We start from the raw sequence: 15,427 nt of genomic DNA, 5'->3' as shown, positions 1-15,427 counted from the left end.
TCTTTCACATTTCATAGCTGCACCATGTCTTAAGAGTTCAAGAGAACCAAAGACACTCAGAATTTCGTTAACTAGCATCTAGAATTGTTTTAGACTCTCTCCTGCCATAACACTGCTTTGCTAGAATTAAATCTTAACTACAAAACTGAAAGCATAATGGAAATTTTGTTGTTTTCCCTTTTAAGCTTGTCTGGCATAAAAAGTAAGCCCAGAAAGAGAAAATAAAATTAAATAATCTTCCCTACCACCCCCACCCCCATCAAGAATGAGGGACACAGTTTTTCAGTGCTCACCAGGTGATTATAATTGATTTAATTTTTATCTGTTCTAAGTTATCATTTAAGTTCTGAATGTAATTATTCACTTGCTTTGGAATGCTGAAGCTTCTCTGGTAGTTTTTTTTCTTAGTTTTCTTTAAATATATACCAGGCTTCTCTGTTTTACTATTCCCAATTCACAAATAATGGTCTAGTGCTACAGTAATAATGCCAATAGTAAGAGATTGTGCAAACCTTGCAGACACTATCACCCACAACGCAGTTTCTCACGTCAACCTTTAATTTATCCATCATCCAATTTAATAACTAAATCAGTGAGGACATATAGCCACAGTTGCAGGAGTGTGGCTCTGACGCCAACTCAGCCATACATTTTTTCACATTCCTTATATTTTTTCCTTTCATAGTGCACATAAATGCATGCACAAATAGCTCTTGACAGAACTCTAACTCAGCAGTGAATTAATTTACAAGACAGTAAAAATGGCTTATGTTGTTACTGTTAGCATATTATTTTCAGTCTTCAAGGTTTAGCAAAATTAAGATCATGCAAATGCAGTCTCATAGCCTTCTACTGGTTTTTGAAGCATGTTCCGGTTGCAAAAAAATAACTAGGTTCTTCTTTAACTGTCAAAAATATTAAAACTTTCAGTCCCAAAGCAGAAATAGATGAATGAACATGTATTTTGAAAAGGAAGCATGAACAGAACATACTTGGAACATACTTACAAAGTTCTGATCTTCTGAAGTAAAAAGTGTATAGAGAATAAAAGCAGGTATCTGTTTTTGAACTGCATTTCTTTAAAGTGTTCTCAGACATGTCCTCAGGACTGGTGCTGTTTGTAGGACAGTACCGGAGACACCGGCAGAACTGGTGATATTGGAGTTGTAGTCAACACCTGATTCTGGAACACAAACATTTTAATCCTACCAAACACCCAAAGAAAGATAAGGAGAATGCTGACATACTGGATCCAGGCAAATTTAATCATTTCCCAAAATCCTGGCTGATATTTAAAGAAAGTCAAGGAGTGTTAATGAAGAAGCTTCTGATACTACCACTGCAATAACTAAACAAAGGAACTCAAGAGGTGGAAAGGCACAAAACTCGTTAGACATCAGTTTGTGTGGCAAATGCAAAGTCTTTGAGTCATGGAAACCCCTAAAAGCTTTTTATCGTAGTAACAAAAGCTGCAGAGAATGTCTGTCCTAGAAGACATTTAAACCAGTTCTGTGGAAAGTGCCTATTTCGTCCCTGACTCACCAGAAAATAGTTATTGGTAATACTCAGGCAGGTAAACAAACCTCGTAAGAAATGTGCTCCATACAGATTCTTTTAAACACAGGCTTGTTCTTGTCTGAGAAAATGAGTAAAGAACATAGTGAATGAAGAATTATTTTGTAGAAAAAAAAAAAAATTTCAGGGCTGTCTGCACATGTAACAGATTTGCCCCATCCACCATGGGTTATCATTTGGTGAGCTTACCTTGCATACAGATTTCTAATTATTTGCTTTCCATCACAGAATACAGTATCATGTTTTGCTAGTGGCATCCGTGACAGATTGGGACAGCAGGTGCTGCAGGAGCAAAGCAAGACTTACTAAGGATATTCACTGTGAATGGCTAAGAAACTGCCTTAAAGGCCAGTTTAGTAAGGCTGAAAAGCAACACGGGTTCCCAGTAGAGAAAGGCAGAAAAGTGGTTATGCAAGCAGAACCATCTGGAGGAACGGGTAAATAGGTATTCAGTTAACTCCAGAACTATAGCATTTGCTTAGCTAACAAAGGAAAAGTTTAGCAACAAGACTAGAAGAAAACAGTTTTCACTTGGCCTATATGTGAAGGCCCAAATAATGTAACCCAGTTATGTCACAGTTTATGCAGTTTTCAAAGGATATAAGATAACTTCCACTGGGTAACGAATAGTGGCGTTAATGATAAATGGCATATCTGTTGCTCTTCCAGTCATCCAAACAGGGTTGGGATCTGAAAAGACTGTTGTCACTAAAATGGGGAAAGGAAACATCCAGGTTAAGGGGCTTTTCAACCTTAATCCAGAACTCAAATCCTCACAGAACAGCTGCCAATATGCTAACTACTGCTGTCCTGTAATTCGCAGCTATACGTTCAGGCTTACCATTTCTATCCCAATATGCTGCAATGATGTTTGTTAGATCATAGTCACTCACAAAAGGACTTGTGCCATTGACCACAGACACCTGTTACAACAAGGAGATACTTGCATTATTCGTACGCTCTTCAAGAAAGTCATTCTGCTGAGTTTCTTACGCAAAGTAACCATGCCCTTGAAGGAATGCACATAAACATCAGACTGAACATCTTGGCAGAATAACCTCTTCCACCTTTCAGCCTAACAAGAAAAACACCAGTTCCAAAGTTCTAGGGTCCACTCTATGCAGGAGTACAAATAATTAGGGTGTCACCTATGGTACTAGGAGGATAAAGAGGGGGGAAAATTGATGGGGAAGGAAAAAAAATGTTTCCTCACATTGTATCTGGTATCCAGTCCACAATGGTTAAGTAATTGCCTCTGGTTCAATTTCAGGTCTCCATTCATATAGAGCTGAGACCCTGGCACAGGAGAAAAAAACTGAAGAAAAGCCATGCTCTGCATCACAAGTGTTGACATTCTCTGAAATGGTGAACACAAGAAAAGAGAATTTAGGGGCGAAGGGGAACACAACACACTTTTCTACCTCTTTGTTTCTACAGATTTTTTCTGACTCCCAAGTTTCAGATAGTCACATGAGTCTAAACAAAGGAACACCAAATAAGAAATATGAATTACTTTTTTCTAAGTGAACTACCTTAGTTGTTAGTTAACTAACTTTATAAACAAAAGTTCCACAGAAAACTCAGTGAAGTCCAACAGTCTGTGGCTAATGACAGAAAGATTTGACTTGCCATAACATGTGAAAAGCAGCAAGATGACTAAACACATTAATTGGAGACACACTTTAAAATGCTCAGCAGTCAAAGCCAGCTAAGGACTCCTGCTCTGCAATAAGGACCAAACAAGGAAGTTCCTTAGCCCTTATCAACCACTCAATCTGAAGGAAAATTTTCACATTTACTGTAAAACAAAGGTGTTGTGAGTATCGGAAGTCTCCGTGTGATACTAATCACTGACCTAATACTTCAGCACAAATTTAGGACTGTCAGGCCTTTACTCTGGGCCTCATACATTTAAGAATGTTTTCTACCACAACACAGCTATGCTTGCTAAGCTTGTCCACCTGCAATCAGCAAGTCTCTTGGATAAACTTAGCCTAATTTCCCTAGTAAAACAACTTCTTGTCTGGGTGGCTGCATCCAACACAGCTCTATACTATTGCTCCTTTCAGATGCATCCACGGGTTCTCTGTGCACTAGTGTTTTAGTCACTGCTTTAGGTATTAATTGCACTGCCACTTGAGATACAACGGCAGCAGAATTTTATTTTCCTGTCTCCCTGTAACACCTTCTTCCCCCTCACAGTTACAAGATACAGAAGATCCTCGCAGATGATTACCATTGCTTCAAGAGCTGTTAAGCAAGCAAAATCTATGGAATTTTAGCCTGCTGCAACATTCTGCCCCTCCACCTCAGAAAACTAACTGGTTATGTCAAGACACAGCAGTATGTAAGAATGCACATCCTTCTGCCTACTGCAAGACTCTCAGTTAACTCCTGATGCCACCCACACTGACATCCACTGTTGTGCATCTCTGTCCTCTATGCTGCACTACAGCCCAAGAGAATAAACAGCTTAAAAAAAAAAATCTAAAGAAATATATCAAAATACTCAACAGAGCTAGACTAGGAATGACCCAGCAGAGGAGAAGAAAATTCCTTTTAGATAGGAATTTCAAATGTGGAAAGGTTCTTTCATCCTTTGCATAACCACTACTGGAATATTACACTGGGTCTATACGTCACAACAAATAAAACTAAAAATGCTCACATAAAGCTGGTAGGAAAAGAGTAGAATCAGCTGAACACCAACTACATGCTCTGTAGGTTGTAGCGGAAGTTCCAATTTAAAATGCAACTGATCCATTTTGCCATCTTGATTTTTGTCTTCTTCCCTAGTCTAAAAGAATCAATAAGAATTTTTTTTAAAAGACGGGAACTTCTGTTAGAAAGAAAAACAAAAAAAGGTAAAACACCAGGGGATCTCCACAACTGCAGCATGCACGTACTAAGGAAGCAAATAAACCACATAGTTAGGAAAGCAATAAAAAGCTGCTTGCCTTTATAGACACAGGACTAGAGACAAGCAAGAAGCCTGCAATTTTGTCTGTTACACAATGTCTCATATGCCCCCCAGGGAGGGAAAGCTCATCAGACTCCTCAAGGTCTCTTCTGCCCTATGCCATTCCAGCCACCTCCACTGCATGCTACAAAGCATACCTTACTGCTAGATCTTCTGTCACATCCTGTGCAAATGTGTGACTGATGGTCAGGCTTTTGCCTCTTGCCATTGCAGCGGGCCTCTTAATGGCTTTGGTACGCCAATTCCTGGTTGTGAGCCAAGGCTTGCTACACTTCTGTGCCACAAATGCCCAGTACTTCAGCTATGTGCAAGCGTAACAAGGCTCATGACAGAGGTAACGCAGAAAAAGAACGGCCACTGTTGAATCCCAGAAGGCTGCAGGGCAGAGGCTATGTGCTTTAGAAAACACATACCTGCTCTCAAAACCATGGGCTACTTATCAACGCCTGCAAACTCCGGATCGTGATAAGCCATATGGCGGGGAGGGTTGGGGGTGAGGGTGCAACTAGTTTGAGGAAAGTAAAGTGATGTGTTCATGGAAACCACCAGTGGCACTTAGGGATATGGTTTAGTCACTGACTTGGTAGTGTTAGGTTAATGGTTGGACTTGATGATCTTAAGGGTCTTTTCTAACCTAAATGATTCTATGATTCTATAGCCCTGAGAGGGAGTAAAACTGGACTGGTTAAAAAACACTTGTCCCAAGCGAATTTTGCTATGAGGCATGAGGTTACACATGAAGCTGCTGCTACCTGAAGGCAGCAGTGCATGATAGGTGGCCAACACTCATCGCGTGGACCCGCTGCTGCTCCCCTCGTCCCACTCTCGAGCCCCACTTCCCGCCACCACGGCCGGGCCCGGCCCGGGCAAGCCTACCGACAGGAGCGGGACTCGCAGCCGGTCCTCCTGGAGCCTGTTGAACGCTGGGAACGTGCTCCACGCCAGGAAGCTGCCCGGGCCGGGCCCGGTGGTGGCCACGAAGAGCACCTCGTAGCGGAACCGCACGGTGGGCTGCTCCAGGTACGCGCTCTGCTTCAGCCAGAAACCTGCGGGCAGAGACAGCGCGAGGCCTCAGGGCCGCGCCGCACCGGGCCGGGCCGCGCCGCGTGCGGTCGAGCGGCGCTCACCGTGGCTCCGGTAGGCCACCAGCAGCGGCGGCACATAGGTGAGCACCGTGATGAGCAACAGCGCCAGCGCCGCGGCGGAGCAGAGCCCGGCCCGGTAGCGCGTGTGGAGCGCGGGATGCGAGAACAGCTCCACGCCAGCCATGGCGAGCCGCCCGCGCCCTCACCGTGGCAACGGCCGGGCGCCAGACTGACGGGACGCCGCGCCTATCAGCACGTCAGGGCGCCGAGGGGGAACGGGCGCGCCAGCCAATGAGCGTGTACCGCCGCGTTCCGGGACCGACGACTGCGGTGAGGCGGGACAGCGCCGGGAACGACAACGGGACGGAGACGGGGGCACCTGCCGCGGCGGCGCAGCCCATGGTGCGGTTTCGAGCGCCCCGGGAACGCCTCGGGCGGGGCCGACGCGTGGCCTCGCACCCGCCAGGTGACTGCATGGCCGGATGCTACAGCCCCGCCCATCGATCCCCCGGCCGGAAGCGCTGCGTTTTGGGCGGTTGCTAGGGAACTGGCGAGCCGGAAGTCCCGCCTGCCGAGCCGTGGCTGTTGTTGTTGTGACAGGGACCGTGACAGGGACCGTGACAGCGACAGGCCCGACCGCCCGGCACGAGCCCCCGCCCGCCCGCACACGGGCCTCGCCGCCGCTGGCTCCGCTCCCCGCCGGCCTGCACCATGAAGTGGATGTTCAAGGAGGACCACGCGCTGGGTAAGGCTGGGCCCGGGCCAGGCGCGGCCCGCTGGCGGCCCCGCCGCCCTCCGTCTCCTGTGTTGCCGTCTGCCCCGGGGCCTCCCGACTCTGCGTGCCCCGGTCGGCTCCCCGAGCCGGTCGTCTTGCCTCTGGGCGGACAGCCGCCTGCGGCCCTCGCCGAAGGGTGGCGCGATGCCCGGGGACGGCCTCCCTGAACAGCCGGAGTCTCCCTCGGGGTGGGCAAGACGGTCGCGATCCCCGCAGGCTCCTGTCCCTGCGGGCGCTGCCCTCTCTGCCTAGGACAGTGGCGATACTATTACTATGCAATGACTAATGACGAGTTTTGTTCACAGAACACAGATGTGTCGAGTCGGCAAAAATCCGAGCCAAATACCCTGACCGTGTCCCGGTGAGTAACCAAGCCAGCTTCATCTGAGTATCTAGAGGCAAAGGTGGATACGCTGTTTCCATCCTGCCCTCTCTTCTTTGATCAGATCCTACTAAGTAAATTAATCTTCCCTTTTGTGTCCTTAGATGTTTTAAAGAGGCCCCAAACACATTTAACTAATCCAACATTCCCTCCTCTGCTCCAGTGGATATTGGCAAGTGAGCAAGAGTACCTGACTTTCTAAACGCTTTCCAGGCATGTTTATGGTTTATCAGTGTCCTGGTTTCTTCTAATGGCAATTAACATCCCAGCAAATACCTTCAGTGCCTTGAGGATTCATTCTGTGCCTGATCCCAAGAAAGATCATAAATTCTTTAAACCTTGACAATCTTCCATCCTAGGAGGATGCCTTCCATCCACAATCTTCCAATATAGGAGGAAGGTGATTTTCCCTCATGTATTCCATGCCTACAACCAGTCTTATCGTGGTGCATCTCCCCATGCAAACCCTGTTGTTTGAAGAGCCACTGCAAGTGGTTATCCCTCCTTTCGGCATTAATGCCTACCTACCTGCTAAATAGTGAATGACCTCTCTTCTTCATTCCGCAATCCCTTTTATCATGTTTCAGTCAGTGAAATTACCACAATTCACATCTTTATGTAACAGCTAGCAACATGTCCACATTCTCAACTTACCTGCTTGTGAGTAAAATTTCCCACATCCCATCTGATCGCATGCCAGTTAATGCCACTCTGCCTGTCTGACCTCTTGGTAAATAACTTATCCCTTAGACAGTGCAGCCCAGAAAAGAACCTCTAATCCCATTGACTTTCCCTGCTGCTGAGTTGCACCTAGTCACAGCATCTTCTCCAGCTGCAGTCTGGCAAGTTGATCCGATCCTTGCCATTCTCTGCTTGGCTAACTACCCCCTCATATATAGACTGTAGCATGCTAATGGCCATACATCTCCACAAGTATCCATTTGTCCATTTCAAGAATATCTTTCATAACCCATGGGGAAGAAGAGAGATTGAAACTCGTAGTGTGAGTCAGAATTACATGATGCTGCATGAGGAATGGACAGCAAGGTGTGGATGGATACAGGAATTAAATCTCAAATTGCAGTGTGATGCTTTGTCAAGGCCAATACATGTTTTCTGCCTGATGATTCAGACTGAGCCATGTACCTTTCACAAAATAGTTCGTATCAAATATATTTTTGGCATTTGACAGTCAAAAGTGTTTTTCAGACTTAATGTGTGTTTCCTGCTTTCCAGGTTATAGCCTGCATCCAGAGTGACATAGGTCAAAGTGACTTCATTTCTCAGCTGCTCTGTCTGTGTACCTGGATTTCGAGATGTTTCAGTGGTTCAAACCTATTAATATATGAACAGACTGCCTCTGTCCCAGGCTAGACCTTTTAGGACTAAAATGGGAGGTGAAAGAAATTCATGCTTGCTAAGAACTGCAATTTTACATTTGCCTGGGGAATCAAGTGGCCTAAAGGCTAAAGTTACCTATAAGTTTTACTAGAAGCAGTTCACCAACAGCCTTGACTTCCAGTTATGACAGTTTCTGCATTATGAAGCTAAAATGCCTAGTGTGTTATTGTAATCTTAAAAAAAAAAAGTATCAGTTGTTAAGGCTTCAATATTCCTTTCAGGCTGTTCTTGGTCCTCTTTACAGTTCTCTCACACTAAATTGCAAGGGCCAGCTACTACGTCCTCCTTCTGTTCCTGTAGGCAGAGCTGAAGAAATTATGAGAACCCTCGCCAGATCATAAGATAGCATATTTTGTAAATTTATTTGAGCATTACCTGTATGCTGTAGCAACGGGGAATGCAGAGCTAAGGAACGGAGACACTGGGATCTCTTGTAAGCCTTATTTCCCCACGTGCTGCATTTTTCCTTCAAGAACTAGCCTGTGTGGAGCAATAAGCATCAGGTCCTTTCCACAAATAATACTTAATTCTCCTTCCTCCTGTACCTGTTGCTTTTTGTTTCGTTTTGTTTGTGGCCATCTTGCCATCTTTCCTTCCTGTAGTCAATTTCTAATTTCCTAACCTATGAAGTAAGATCCTGGAACATCAGTTCAGCATAATACGAAGCAGAGAATAGCGTCAGTGAGTCATACTTTGACAACAATAACATGGTGGAACAAACAATATGCCTTAGAGTGCAGTTATATTCAGAATAACACGTTAAAAAAATATTCAGGTTTCCAGTGATAAAATCAGTATGCTATTGCAGACCTGAGTCTACAGACATCCTAAAATAGTGCTTAACATAGGCAGTCTTTTTTCAAAGTTGCAAACAAAAGCCTGTTGATACTGCAAACATCATCTTATCTAGGCATCTCTGCTTGGGTTCCAACCTGCCTTCTGTTACCAAATGCTCCCAGTGTAGGCAGAGAATAGCTAAGTTCCTATGGTGGCCTAGCAACATAAGCATGGGTTGTGATTTTTATTTTTTTTTCTTCCTTACAGCCTATGTATCCTATCTGGCTCTCATTCATATATAGCTAAAACCTACACTTTATTAGGATGGCTTCACTGTCATCCTGTAACTTCGTCCAATCAACTGAAGCTGTAATTATATAGTTTTTAACATCAAATGGATACATTACTGGATTATCTGGCAGTATAAGTCTGGTACAGCAGAGGCACACAGACAAGATCACATCACAGCACCTTTCTGGTGATTTGGTGGCATGCTCAACTGGCACCCTTGGCAGGCCAGCTGGTATTCCAGAGCGTACGGCAGCCATGCTTCATTTCTCTTCCTTGAAGCATTGTTGAGCCTGGCTGAAATGCTTGCTGGCTATCTGTGGGAAGTCAATAATCATTGCCGGATTAATTACAGAAATGCAGAGAGCATGGATGTCAAATCAAAAGCAGTACTTTAAAAGTACTGTAAGCAGTACTGTAAAAAAAATGGACATGTGGTCTATGGCCAACTAGAACCTTGCATTATACCACAGTTCACACTGCAATTCTATCAGAGTTTTGACTGCATTCAGATACAACATGGCTTCTTCAGCTCTGCACTGAGTTACCTGAAGTATGCATGTGCCTCTACTTAACATGACAGTTTGTACATACTGGTGCATGTTGTGTAATGGTACAGCATGCTGCACAGATGAATACAAAAGACTTCAGGGAGAAAAAAAAAAAAGTATTAATGAATACTCTGATGCTCTAGATAGAAGCCTGACAGCCATTTTGGCATCTCTGGCTTGCGCACAATGGCAGATTAGATACTAGACTAGGCTGGTGGTTCTCCCTCCCATTTACCTAAATACTGATTTTTTTAGCTTCAGTGTTACTGAAATTTATTTCTAATTTTTTTTTTTCTTTTTCTATATGCTGTATGAGGGCAGTTCTGTCATCTGTTAGGAGCAGCTTGAGACATTGTTTAAAGAAGACAGTTAAGTTAGAAGGGTGGAGGTGGTATATATATTAAACCTGTATTTCTTCGTATTGTGGGATTTTTATTTAGTCATATGACAATTTAAAAGATGATCGGGCACACTTGTTGCAAACTAGAATTCTGTGTAACACAAGATTTCAAGCAATGGTGGTCACACTTGCATGTCCTATGAGGAGCAGCTGAGGACTCTGGGTTTGTCTCGTTTGGAGAAATGGAGGCTGGGGGCAACCTCATTGCTCTCTGCAGCTTCCTGAGGAGGGGACGTGGAGAGGGAGGTGCTGATCTCTTCTCCCTGGGACAGGATGCCTGGGAATGGTTCAAAGCAGCGTCAGGGGAGGTTCAGCCTTTACATTAGGAAGCATTTCTTTCTTTACCGAGCGGGTGGTCGAACCCTGGAACAGGCTTCCTAGAGGTGGTCGATGCCCAAACAGCCTGTCGGTGTTTAAGAGGCATTTGGACAATGCCCTTAATAACATGCTTTAAATTTTGGTCAGCCCTGAAGTGGTTAGGCAGTTGGACTAGATGATCGTTGTAGGCCCCTTGCAACTGAAATATTCTGTTCTACTCTACTTTATTTTTACGTTGTGATAGTGACAAAAACAAGTAGCATCTGTACAGAGGGAATGGACTTCCTCAGACCACCTGCCATTGCACAGATACCATTGCTGCAGTCTAGTTGATTTTTTCATTACTCCACTACAGCTGACTGGGGCAAGGAAGGTATATGGTTAAGTGGATTCCTCAGTTTGTTACTATCAACTGGAGTTAAGTGAGAAGACAGAAGTCCTGGACTCCTTCCTTCAATCACCAGTTAGTTTAAGGGAAGTAGGGCAGACAAGCCACTCCTAAACCTTAAGTTTTCAAGCTGCCTGGGCTTCAAATGTCTTGGTAGATGCCAATTCCTCTCTTGCCCCTGCCCCCCGAGCCTTTGTAGGAGAATGCACTATGTTTGGATAGTGCCTATGGGGAACTTCGACCATTTTGAAAATTAGCCATATTTAAACACAATAGGACGTTACTGTCCTGGTACCAATACATCACAGAGGCGCAGAACGGTTGAGGTGGGAAGGGACCTCTGGAGGTCGTCTGGTCCAGCCCCTCCGTGCTCAAGCAGGGCCAGCTACAGCCAGCTGCCCAGGACCGTGTCTTTCGAGTGTCTCTGAGGTGGGAGACTCCACAACCTCTCTGGACAACCCGTGCCAGTGCTCCGTCACTGCACAGTAAGAAAGTGTTTCCCGATGCTCAGAGGGAAGCCCCTGTGTTTCCGTTTGTGCCCATTGCCTCTTGTCCTGTCACTGGGCACCACTGAAAACAGCCTGGCTCCATTTGCTTTGCACCCTCCCTTCAGGTATTTATACACATCGGTAAGATGTCCCCGGGCCTTCTCTTCTCTAGGCTGAACAGTCCCAGCTCTCCCAGCCTCTCCTCACAGGAGAGAGGCTCCGGTCCCTTAAACATCTTTGAGGCCCTTTGCTGGACTCTCTCCAGTCTGTCCATGTCTCTCTTGTACTGAGGGGCCCAGAACTGGGCACGGCACTCCAGGTGTGGCCTCACCAGTGCCAGTAGAGGTGAAGGATCACCGCCCTGGACTGGGTGGCAATGCTTTGCCTAATGCAGCCCAGGATATCATTAGCCTTCTTTGCTGCCAGGGCACACTGCTGGCGTACATTCAACTTGGGGTCCACATTGCAGTAATTTCATATCATCGGTGTACAGAAAGTTAAAAGATGCATATACTTTCCTGTCCCAGGTTTCTTTTAGGCTATTGCATCTTTTTACCCCATGACTGTCAATCGCGGGCATTTGAAGTTTTGAGCCATTGTGTGTATGAATGTAGGTTTCAGTGCAGTTGTAAAATCAGGTTTTACAGTGCTGAGCCAGTCCTACTTCTCATTTGGTTGCAGTCAGGAAACCTTTTTTCCTCCTGTCTGCTCACTGTTGTAAGCCTGTACCAGCAAGCAATTTACCAACGCTGTCTGTTCATACCAATCCTGAAAAGCCTGACCTTCACACCTGCACTTTACAGGTCATAGTGGAGAAGGTCTCAGGATCTCAGATTGTTGATATTGACAAGAGGAAGTACTTAGTTCCATCTGACATCACCGTGGCCCAGTTCATGTGGATCATCAGGAAGAGGATTCAACTGCCATCTGAGAAAGCAATATTCCTCTTTGTAGACAAGACTGTCCCACAATCCAGGTGAGAGGCTATTCACTTGGTATTCAGAACCATTTCAGCAAGCCTGTGCGTATCAGAGCGACAGTAACTCCCCTCTTTGAGGCTTATTTGGTGATTTTAGGAGGTGTTTGGTTACATTTTAATCTCACCATGATAGGGTTTTTTTCCTCACGAGTTTGATAAACATCTTCTTTCTTGAGCTAAGCTGAAAGGAAAGGTGACTGAAAAATATATTATGATTTACTTCCATGGCAAGAGGGTGAGCTCTGGAGTTACGATGATATCTGGCTGAGTGCAAGAACATTTACATCATCAATGCCAAAAAATAATCTTTCTCAATGTAACAAAAAAGTTGCATGTTAAATACTCAAAAGCAAACACCATAAATTATTCTGAAAAAAACACTAACCTGTCAGCTCACAAAGAAATTATGATGTTACAGACTAGTTGCTATTACTTGTTTTAAAAATTACTTATTTTCTTCTATAAACACAAAATACGAAATGACCGTAGAAAGGTTTTTCACAGTGCTTTTATATAGGAATAAGTTTAATTGTTGTCTGCTACACGCAGAATAATGTATAGCAGAAGCAGCTACTACAACTGCTTTCTACACGAGATACTTTAATAGTATTTGAGGAAACAGTACATCATGATGTTACGTGGCTTAGATATACTATTATTCTTATTAAACCTTACCTGTGTAACAGTAACAGTCGCTCCAGGTAACCTGTCCAGACTCAGTTAGGAATATTTTTATTTACTTTGTGAAACAACAATAGGGACCTGTGAGAACCATCTTTTTCTGCTTGCTTTCTTCCAAGAGTATTAGGAATGCCTGTATGTCATCTTAACAGTGATGTAGAACTGCTAGGAACAGGAAAGAAGAAGAAAGGGCACACTGTCTCATCTCACATGTTCATGATGAGACGTCAGATCTCTGCTGGCAAAATAGGGCCTTGAACCTTCAGTATTAATGCAAAAATGGTAACTTGTTAACAGATAAACAAAAATCTAATCTGTAATGGCTCTGCTCCTCTTATAGGCTGAGTTTATTACATAGACCACTAACTCTTGACATCCTTCTCTCCTCATCCAGAAGTTTATCTACTCACCAATTCCCTTCCATTTCAAGTACTGTCTGCAATTCTTCCCAGCTTCTCTCTTGGGTAAAAAGCCACATTTTCCCTATCGCTCACATTCGGCCTGTGTCTTTCAGCTCACTAGCCTTTTCTGAGTCCTGGGAAGTCAGACAAAGGTGAGCTGAGGAGGCGTCATTTGTGCAACGGACTGATGTCAACTGCCTTTTTCATCTGTAGATAGATGGTTGGAGCAGTTATATTGGCTGAGCAATTGCTTGAGTTTCTTTTTGTTTTCAAAATACAGATATCGCCCTAAAGACTGCAGCTACTTAGACTGTGAAGGGCCACATGCCTATTCAGTTTAAAAAATTTTTATTTGATCAAACATTCAAAACCTTATCCACTGAAAAAGCACTAGTTTCTGGCTAACTTGTAATTTATTGCCCATGCGTTTTGATACTAGCACTATTTTAAGTCATCGCTTTTTAACAATATAGAAAACAAAGCTTTTACTCCCCAAAACAATCTGGACCTCAAAAGAAACAGTCCAAAAAGCTCAAGTTTGATAGACTTGAGACCAGCTGAACATTCACGACTACACCAGGTGGAGGGAGAAGTGAGGTTGCTCACACAAGAAGCAAGACATTAATGCAGCTGCATTCAAGGAAGGTGCTATCAGGCTGTTGAACCTGGTATTAGTCATGGCATCAATAATGGATGATTCAGAACCTGAAATACACTCGGTGACTAATTTCCAATAAAATAAGGCAGCATTCTGACAAATGCATTTCTGAAGAAGTAACAAAAACCTAGCACTCTGCAGAGAGCCCGGGATGATTTTGCTAACTCAGGAGTCAACTGCTTTTCATATATCCTCATTTTTGTATTTTAATTTACACACAGACTTACAAGTTTTAGCTTTTACTGATCCTTCTTTATGTGCGCTTCTAACCATTACCATTTGCAACTGTCATGATCCAAGCAAACCGTTTCTCTTTTTTCCCCTTCAAGCTTAACTATGGGACAACTTTATGAGAAGGAAAAGGATGAGGATGGATTCTTGTACGTTGCCTACAGTGGAGAGAACACGTTTGGTTTCTGAATGGTGGGTCTTGGCTGCTATACCATGCTGCTGTGTATCTTGTAAATAGCTGATCATTTTCTGTTCTGACATCCACAGAAGTTCCTTCTATATACATGCATTTGTAACTGGATTTATTTCTTAATATATTGATAGGTCTTGTTTTATTAGACTGTTAAATTATAAAAAAATTTTTGTTGTTTTTTGTGCATTTTTATTTTCTCATGGCTATGAATTCCCAGAGCCTCACTCCTTTGGGGGATACATTTGGTGACACTGATTAAGTAATAAAGCAAAGTAGTTGGGCTACTAAAACATGAAATGAAGAATACGCATTTATTCTGTTTTGAGGTCTTAGTTTAAGAAAAACAAAAACATGAAATTAGTTTGGGAACACCAGATTTGCTAGCTTATCCTAAGCAGGAGCAAGATGCTGATCATGTTGAATTGAACTAATATGTTCTTCTTTCTCAATTAACAAACAAGTACAATAAAAATTCCTGTCACAAACAGGCAGTGCTGTCATTTCTTTACCTTAATTTTGGCCAGAAAGTTACACATCACATTTACTAGACACTCTACAGTTGCTTATATTACTTACTAGGCACCGTACAGCTTCTCAACCTTTAGTACGTGGATGATGGTAACAAGGAAGAAACGAGGAGCTATCTGTAGGTTCCAAAACCAATAGCTTCAGAGCTACCAGCTCTCGTCAGGAGAAGAGCTATGCCTGCCCACAGGCTACCAGTGGAGGAGTAAATACTATGGGCTTTGGAAAGCAGGACCTAGGTGACAAAAGCATAGCGTGTAAGGAAAGGGCACCTAGGAGAAGGAATGATACAAATAGGAGACCAGAGGGCTGGAGAACTGGGAGGTATAATTTGTACATGAGTTATTGTAG

At 43.9% G+C, this 15,427-nt stretch overlaps 2 protein-coding genes across 4 annotated transcripts; one reads left to right on the top strand and one right to left on the bottom strand.

Moving 5' to 3' along the window:
- Positions 1 to 271: 271 nt before the first annotated feature.
- TMEM231 (transmembrane protein 231) lies at positions 272 to 6,113 on the bottom strand. Of its 3 annotated transcripts, XM_072873423.1 has the most exons (9): positions 5,683 to 6,113; positions 5,432 to 5,601; positions 4,244 to 4,372; positions 2,789 to 2,932; positions 2,417 to 2,498; positions 2,178 to 2,283; positions 1,765 to 1,854; positions 1,584 to 1,636; positions 272 to 1,183 (listed from the first exon to the last, which is right to left on the bottom strand). In XM_072873423.1, the coding sequence occupies exons 1-8, from the start codon at positions 5,822 to 5,824 to the stop codon at positions 1,615 to 1,617; spliced, it is 885 nt and encodes a 294-aa protein (XP_072729524.1). In that variant the 5' UTR covers positions 5,825 to 6,113; the 3' UTR covers positions 272 to 1,183; positions 1,584 to 1,614. The 3 variants fall into 3 exon arrangements, with proteins under 3 accessions (XP_072729524.1, XP_072729525.1, XP_072729523.1); XM_072873424.1 differs by lacking the exon at positions 1,584 to 1,636; XM_072873422.1 differs by lacking the exons at positions 1,584 to 1,636; positions 1,765 to 1,854 and having other exon boundaries at positions 1,103 to 1,292; positions 5,683 to 6,111.
- Positions 6,114 to 6,182: 69 nt separating this feature from the next.
- On the top strand, positions 6,183 to 15,036 carry GABARAPL2 (GABA type A receptor associated protein like 2). The gene is made up of 4 exons (XM_072873425.1): positions 6,183 to 6,385; positions 6,721 to 6,776; positions 12,212 to 12,384; positions 14,457 to 15,036. Exons 1-4 carry the CDS (start codon positions 6,352 to 6,354, stop codon positions 14,545 to 14,547), a joined length of 354 nt encoding a protein of 117 aa, XP_072729526.1. The 5' UTR covers positions 6,183 to 6,351; the 3' UTR covers positions 14,548 to 15,036.
- Positions 15,037 to 15,427: the final 391 nt, after the last annotated feature.

The sequence above is a fragment of the Ciconia boyciana genome, chromosome 9, assembly GCF_034638445.1.
Source record: "Ciconia boyciana chromosome 9, ASM3463844v1, whole genome shotgun sequence".
In the NCBI taxonomy this organism is placed as follows: Eukaryota; Metazoa; Chordata; class Aves; order Ciconiiformes; family Ciconiidae; genus Ciconia; species Ciconia boyciana.
Note: the sequence above shows the minus strand (reverse complement) of the source record. Positions and strands in the feature narration are given on the sequence as shown.

Excerpts from the sequence above, each read along its gene's own strand:
- GABARAPL2 (XM_072873425.1), top strand. The coding sequence starts at position 6,352 with ATGAAGTGGATGTTCAAGGAGGACCACGCGCTGG. Across the intron at positions 6,386-6,720 it reads CAAGGAGGACCACGCGCTGG|AACACAGATGTGTCGAGTCG; the intron begins GTAAGGCTGGGC and ends TTTTGTTCACAG. Across the intron at positions 12,385-14,456 it reads AAGACTGTCCCACAATCCAG|CTTAACTATGGGACAACTTT; the intron begins GTGAGAGGCTAT and ends TTCCCCTTCAAG.
- TMEM231 (XM_072873422.1), bottom strand. The coding sequence starts at position 5,824 with ATGGCTGGCGTGGAGCTGTTCTCGCATCCCGCGCTCCACACGCGCTAC. Across the intron at positions 5,602-5,682 it reads GGTGGCCTACCGGAGCCACG|GTTTCTGGCTGAAGCAGAGC; the intron begins GTGAGCGCCGCT and ends CTCTGCCCGCAG. Across the intron at positions 2,284-2,416 it reads AGCATATTGGGATAGAAATG|TGACAACAGTCTTTTCAGAT; the intron begins GTAAGCCTGAAC and ends TCCCCATTTTAG.